General features: G+C 48.4%; 1 protein-coding gene across 1 annotated transcript; it reads right to left on the reverse strand.

Annotated features, from left to right (window-relative positions):
• Positions 1-1,194: 1,194 nt before the first annotated feature.
• H310_14664 (acetyl-CoA carboxylase, biotin carboxylase subunit) lies at positions 1,195-4,246 on the reverse strand. The gene is made up of 15 exons (XM_008882562.1): positions 4,071-4,246; positions 3,934-4,015; positions 3,803-3,878; positions 3,603-3,752; positions 3,473-3,554; positions 3,107-3,410; positions 2,931-3,045; positions 2,759-2,876; positions 2,515-2,705; positions 2,140-2,464; positions 2,010-2,084; positions 1,705-1,955; positions 1,551-1,644; positions 1,391-1,501; positions 1,195-1,343 (listed from the first exon to the last, which is right to left on the reverse strand). The coding sequence occupies exons 1-15, from the start codon at positions 4,222-4,224 to the stop codon at positions 1,270-1,272; spliced, it is 2,202 nt and encodes a 733-aa protein (XP_008880784.1). The 5' UTR covers positions 4,225-4,246; the 3' UTR covers positions 1,195-1,269.
• Positions 4,247-7,567: the final 3,321 nt, after the last annotated feature.

Raw genomic sequence — 7,567 nt, forward strand, 5'->3', positions numbered from 1 at the left:
TGAGATTGTGCCTGAATTCGTTGTCGAGTTGGATGGAATCGGTGAAAAGGATGTCCTGCCATTGCAAGCGCCCGCATAGGCCATTGAACGGGAGTAAGGTTGTCAAACACGTTGAGCATGAGGGCAACACCAGAACAAATGCTGGGCGTCTTCGAGTGCGTCACAACCACGAACACAGAGGGTGGTGTCGTTGCGCCATGCATACTTGTAGAGGAAGCCGAGTGAATTGATTTGTAAGCAAAATTTCACATCACTGAAGATGGGAAGAAGGAGCGTTCATGCTGCCATACAGTGGTAGTTTGACAGTGCGGTGGATGGCGACCGTCGTCAAAGGGAGCAAGGGTGCACGTGGTGGCATATTGTGACAGGTTGGCAGTGATGCCGTGGCGGAAAGACGACGGTCAACAGAAGAAGGGTTGTCAGCTTGGCATGCACGCATTGCTGCAGCAAAATCAGTCTCCTTTGGACGACAACGAACGCAGGAGTGCGTCGTGTACCGAAACACGCCAGTTTTCATCAACTTCCTCTTTGTCCTGGCCGGCTGCAGATGCAGGTTTAAGTGCTTGATGGCCGGCGGATATCAGGGTGGTCGGTGTGAGATTGAGTTTGGCACGATCATCCTTGTTCAGTCGTCCAGTAGGTCCAGAGGCCCATAGGAGCTTGGCCACTAAAGTGCGTGGCCCTAGGGACAACAACGCGATTGGGGGATTAAAGAGTATAGTGGTTACTGAGGTTCCTGAGAAGCTTGACCACTCACTTTCATGACCCTAGGTGCAACAACCCGACCGGCAATGGCGCGAGAAAATGGTTGAGGGTGGGTAAGCCAGCCAGCGCCGTGTCGTGTGCCTGAACGAGCGGGATCGGCAGTTGCGATGTGCGACACAGGAATCTCGGCAGACGATTTTATAATAGAGACTGTCATGGGTTCGAGATTTGATGGGATTGGTGGGGCCAGGGCACAAGGTGGGTACTTCTGGTTTGATCGGGTTACCAGTGGGACTGTGCAGGAGCGAGCAAATTCAAAGTTGCAAATCTCTTCGGATCCTCTCATTACAACGTCGAATCAATTTATTGATTTTATATTTATGACTTTGCTTTATTGATCCTTCTCATACTTCTACGCGGAAATTCTATACGAGAATAGGACACAGAGTCACAAAAGTACAGACTGTACATGTGAATGCCTGGTTGAAATTTGGTTAAAAAAACAAATAAATTTGAGTCGATTTTTGGTCCATAAGATGGGATATTACGTTTGGAACATATCGTCTATTCGAATTCAACGATAACCTCGTCCACTTTGAGGGCGGCTCCCGCAGGGTGCAGTACAGCCTTGATTTTCCCTACTTCCAGTTGTCAATGGTCCATTGTGCTGCAACCACCACGGTACCTTTCTTGGACGCTCGAATGACGTTTTGCATCTTCATGGCTTCAACGACCGCCACTTCCTGGCCAATTTGAACCGTGTCACCGACTTGGACAGCAACTGACACCAAAAGCCCTGCAAAAACGAAGTCAGACGACATGGTATCGTTGGCCAATGTGCATACCAGGCATAGGACAAAGCACGAATCGACTCAAGTCCACCTTGGGCTTGGGCTTCATGTGCACCGACAGTTCGTGCTCCTTGGGCGATCGCACAATCTACCGACGCCGTCAAAATTGAGCCAATTGCGTTCGCGGGCTTCGTTGGAAGTTACGTACCACGTCGTGGATGGCGCCGTGGTGCTGGATCTTGAACCCTTCCGGAAGCTTCTTGAGCACTTGCAGCGCTCGTTGCTTTGATGAAATTTCGGCGCTGAACAACGGGAGCTTGGGCGACCAGTCGAAATCGTTGACAACGACCCAACCGGACGTGCCATCCACACTCGCGTATATAGTGGAGCCGACGGCAACCGCACGCACGGCATGCGCTTGGCCAAACGGACCGTCCGTACTCACAAACACATGCGAACCTATAGCATGACTCGATGAGACCATTGTCCGAGAGCAATTCCTCCGCAACGCACCAACAGTTGCCGGTAGTTCGTTCAACCACGACAATACGTCCAACGACGAAGCATTTTCGACTTCGAGCGAGACCACTACAGCGCATATTTTCTGTTACCACAGCCTGAATTTATCGTAGAATCATCTTACCGCCTTGGAAAAGCGTAGGCAACTGGGTCACTGTCACGTTGCTTCGGGTAGTCCAGACTTGCACCGCGGTCTTCTTGGCGGTCGGCAATGCCTTGAAGTGCATGAGAGCCCCCGCCACGATCATTTCGTTCGTTTGCGCAGGGTTGAGCTTGACTCCGGAGAAACCTTCGGGATATTCTTCTGCGATGAACTTGGTCGTGATGTTGCCTGACTCAAAGCGCGGATGGCGGTACACGTCCTGCATGAACGCCATGTTGTTGCCCGGGCCACGGATCACATAGTGGTCCAATGCAAACTTCATTCGCTCCAAGCACTCTTTGCGGTCCTGATGGGAACGGTTAGCTACCTTTGCAGAAAGCGAGCCAAGTTGTGTACCTTGCCGTGGGTAACCAACTTGGAAATCATCGGGTCGTAGTGCATGCTGATATCGCTTCCTTCCGATACACCCGAATCGACGCGGACACCAGGAAGGTGGTGAGGTTCTTGATAAGTCAGCAAGCGCCCAATGGATGGCAAAAACCCGCGGAGTGGGTCTTCAGCGTATACGCGGGATTCCATGGCCCAACCTAGCCTAATCGTTTGGCCACCCCTTTCTCGGGATTGAAGGTTGTTTAGGTACCATAGATCGGTAAAGGACCCGACGTCAAGTGGGCGGGCAGAGCGTGACCCGCTGCAATTCGAAGCATTTGCTCGACCAAATCGACCTTGGTGATGAGCTCTGTGACTGGGTGTTCAACCTAGTCCCAGCAAAAATCAGTCAGCTGCTCCAAACGATGAAGGTGTGGTCATACTTGGAGACGAGTGTTCATTTCCAAAAAGTAAAAGTTCTTGTGCTTGTCGCAGAGGAACTCCACCGTACCGGCCGACGTGTACCCGACTTTCTTGGCCAGCATCACAGCTTGTTCACTACAATTGAAGGGTGAGATTCGGCTGAGAAGAATGGAGGGTAAGCTAATATGGTTGGTACCCCATGGCGCGGCGCGTGGCATCGTCCAAGAGCATACTGGGCGCTTCTTCAATCACCTTTTGGTTGCGGCGCTGAATGGAGCATTCACGTTCAGGAAACGGGACAAAGTTGCCGTGCTTGTCGGCCAAGAGCTGAATTTCAATGTGTCGCGGGTCTTCGATAAATTTTTCAATGAACATGCGGTCGTCCCCGAACGAGTTGGCCGCTTCTTCCTTGGACAAACGGTACCCTTCGCGCACTTCGGCGTCGTTGTACGCGACGCGCATACCCTTGCCACCTCCACCGGCACTCGCCTTCACCATGACTGCAATCGTGCCAAATTACAATTGTACCAACAACGCGCAAAGGTTTGGACATGGATGGTACCTGGGTATCCAATGTCGCGAGCAACCTTGACAGCTTCCTCTTCATCTTGGATCACGCCTTGATATCCCGGAATTGTGTTGACCTGGAAGGGTGCGTCAGTCACACATGACAATGGGAACAATATTCTTACTCCGGCGTCGATAGCAATTTGCTTGGACTCGATCTTATCCCCCATCGCTTCAATCGCATGAAATCCAGGTCCAATAAATGTCACACCAGCTTTGTCCAAAGCTTCGCAAAACAACTTGTTCTCCGACAAAAAGCCGTAGCCAGGGTGGACCTTCGTGAAAAAAATTTAGTCGAGGCCACAGATCAAATGGGTTCACTTACCGCTTGAGCGCCTGTTTGACGAACGGCGTCCATGATGCGGTCAATGTTGAGGTAACTGGACGCAGATTTGGCAGGACTAAGCATATTGCGCTTCGTTAGGACTCGAGTTTGATTGCAATTTGCAACAATACCCGACGCAGACAGCTTCGTCTGCAAGGCGCACATGCACAGAGTTCACATCAGGTTCCGAGTACACAGCCACAGTCTTGATTCCTGCGAATTGCTTGGATGAGGTGCGATGACGGGAGGAGACCATCGGCATGGGTACCAAGGCGGCGACACGTGCGGATGACACGGCACGCAATTTCCCCACGGTTGGCGATGAGAACCTTGTCAAAGAGCTTTTCTTTGGTGGCCGTGGAAGAGAACGATGCCACGCGCTGTTGGAGTGGACCCAGCGCACGACGTTGGAATCGAAGCATGATTAAGTGATCCAAATCGAAAGTGACAGCCAGGTGGTCTACGGTGGAGGTCATTATCACACCATTTAAGTGCGTCCCTGGCTTTAACAACCTATTTGGCGATTCACCCTTCCATTCGCCACAATAAGGAATAGAATATTCGAGCAATCTTCGTCAAGTCAGGGATAGAACTTAAGTGTGCTAGCCTGAGGAATTTCATAGACAATATGCCCCTCAGTAGTGACAACTACAAGGTGTTTTCCCAAGAATTTCCGACAAATTTGACTGATTTGGCTCTTAAAGAGAGGTGTCAGGCAGTGGCGAACTGCCAAATCACCACATGAGCAGGAGTTGCTCTGTGGGGATACCATGCTCCTGTCGGGTCCATGCAGCAACGACATGACACTCCCCAACGACATCTTTCAACACAGTCGAGCGTGTGCTCATGAATTAGAGCGGCTCCGTCTTCGCGAAAGCACCGGCGATTCCACTTGTCAAATGGCATCACACTGACCATGCAATTTCCGCTGCGCTTGGCCGGATACGAGGGCAACACACGACGGGAGAATGGCTCACCAATCGATATATACTGCACCGTCCCCAAGAGAGAGAATGTACAACGAATACTTGGTATCTAATAGAAATGTGGTGTTTTCATTTGCTATCCTCGCCAACGGCTATTGCCTCATCGCCGAATTATCCACGCAAGGTCACATGTCGAGACGAGCGGCCATGGCAGCTTCAGTCGTGGGCCGCACTTGTGCGGGCAGTTCAACCGAGAGCTCATTGCGACTGCAGTACTGTGATTGGACATCCGGTTGAAGCTGAAACTTTACGTACGAGGTGCATCGAAGGGAAAGGAAAATCCCCAGGAATTCATCGTACAGTAGTACTACTGTCTGTTTGAAGTAAGTTTGGGCACTCTTACATTCATTACATAGGATCGCAGTTTGGCAAATCAAAAATTCTTTGGCGATACCACATGTCATTGTTGAAAATTATTGGTTGTGTATTTGGACAAAAAGGATATTTTTAAGCCTAACCAAGATGAATTTGGTATGAAATTTAAAGAAAAGGGCGCTAATCAACCACCTAAAAATAAATAGAAGTTAAAGCATTAATAACATATTTGAATATTCTCCTAAAAAAGCAAAACCCATTATGGGCTTTTTGATACTTTAACTTCTTCATTTCATTCAATTTTGGAAAAGAACTGATTTCAAAATTTGCATTGATAGTTTATAAATATCAGCTGGTAACTAGGAATTTGGCCATAGGGGTGACCGAGTTATAAACTAACGCTTGTATTGACCTTTATCCACGTTCATCCGCCAGACACGTTTGCCCCCGACGCTTTCCCACCAGAAATGCATTTTATCCGGAAACATTGTTGTTAGGTCGAAGTTACAACACTGCCATGGGACAACGATCAAGTCGCTTGAACTACGCAAACGAATTGAACGAAGAGACGTTGTCGTTTTTCATGATCGGTGGAATATACATGAAAATGGCCCCTCATGTCTCTACGCTAATTTCATCTATGCGAACAATTTTGGTTATAACTGAGTTTACAAAGTATGCTAAAGGAAGTACAAGATCCACCGTCTTCAGAAGGCAAAGTCACGTTGCTAGTTGAATGAGAGCAACAATTCAAAACGAGAAACATGATAAGAATCGTACCATTGCAATTGACACATTCATATTCAGCATGCAATGTGCTGTTTCGCTACAAGGACCGCTGGAGAACTTAACAACCCGTATACACCGTGGTTCCATTCCATCCTCGGCGGTGTAGTCTCCGTAGAGAGACACTGAATAAAGTAGAGCAGTCTAAAGCACCCGCCATTCCCCCAGTGCCCGCCGCCTTGGAATCAAACTTTTTTGGCACCGTACCATAATGAAATTGACAGTGTGGACATTCCAAAATACTTTCTCTTATATTTCAAATTTCGTAACAGTTTGAAAAAAGGTTTCACTCCAACTTGGCCACGTGAAATGTTATAGATGACGTGCACCATACTTCCTCTGTTCACGACTACATTGAAGAACGGAAAAATGTCCCCATGGTACTGACAAGTTTTCATGAAATTTGTATTGCCAATAAAATTACCCTCAACGAGACTTGACAGTATTAGTATTCAAGCAAGTTGAAGTGACATATCCACGATGATCACTCAATGGCACCCACGACCATGACGATCTTGCAACAAATACTTACAATTAGTAAATAGTTGTGGGTGGCGAAATATTAACCGGATATTTGATCGAGTCACGAAACTATTTGTATCGCACGAGTTTCGGAATCCATGTATTAGTCACTTGAGCTTTGTATTCAAGCCAAACCAACTTGCGAATAGTTCGAGATCACGAAACATCGTCGAAATTCATTATCCGTAAGAAATTGGCCAATCAGAGTCTTTAAGCAAGATGTGTTTCGTCATTTCGGAACACCATGATCCACGAGGAGGATGCGGAAGACGAGGCAAGCGATACGGGCAGCCACATCATGCAGCTCCGAAATCGTGAGTAGAACTCGAACTCAATACAATGCCATGCACACTCGCTTCAAGCGATGGTTGACTGCGAACAGCCCATCGCTCGTTCTTGGTGGCGAGACATGCCTACCCTTATTACCAGCAAGTGTGTGTCCAGCAAGTGTGTGTCCAGCAAGTGTGTGTCCAGCAAGTGTGTGTCAGGCCTACTTGACGTTCATCTCTGTCAAACGAGACTCCTCGGTAAGGAGCTCACCCCCCGTCGCCACAACTCGTACTCAACAATCAACGGGTACAAGAGTGCCATGAAGTTTCTGTACACTGAACGAAAGTGTGATGTCTCCAGCGAGTTGGAATCAACTCTTACGCGTACGCTGTAGTACTGTTTGTGTGATCTTATGTGCTCGTAGAGTTTGCCAATGGATACAAGCGGCAGGTTGCTCAACTGAAAGAGAATGGGACGATCTCTATGGCAGAGGGCAAAAGTCCGATCAGCCGTGAAGGTATGTTCGTGTTTTGATTTATATTCTGAAGTGTGAATTTTTGGTTTTATCTACTTGGCTCACAAATCAGTTGCGAACGCGAAGCACGCAGCGCAATTTGCATGTGTTCACCCGTTCTTGCTCCTCTCATGGAATCTCATGGCGTGTTCTGCGTCCATTGCATCGATTAGGTTTGACCACATCACGTGGGAAGGTAGGTTTGTCGTTTTCTCTTATTGCTTTGACAGGTTTATGATGTCTTACTCGACTAGGCGATGCAATGTTGGTCAAATTTGGGCGAATGAAGAATGACCAGGATGGCTCGACGTGCTATCCCAAGCACGTTTATGCCAATCCAATTGATCCTTCCATTTGCGCTGTGTTGAGGTA

The sequence above is a fragment of the Aphanomyces invadans genome (genome assembly GCF_000520115.1).
Source record: "Aphanomyces invadans strain NJM9701 unplaced genomic scaffold supercont1.80, whole genome shotgun sequence".
Lineage (NCBI taxonomy): Eukaryota > Oomycota > Saprolegniomycetes > Saprolegniales > Verrucalvaceae > Aphanomyces > Aphanomyces invadans.

Coding starts and splice junctions, on each gene's coding strand:
- H310_14664 (XM_008882562.1), bottom strand. CDS start 4,224: ATGCTTCGATTCCAACGTCGTGCGCTGGGTCCACTCCAACAGCGCGTG. Junction 3,046..3,106: donor GCCACGCGCCGCGCCATGGG/GTACCAACCATA, acceptor CTTCAATTGTAG/TGAACAAGCTGTGATGCTGG. Junction 2,085..2,139: donor GCCTACGCTTTTCCAAGGCG/GTAAGATGATTC, acceptor TATGCGCTGTAG/TGGTCTCGCTCGAAGTCGAA.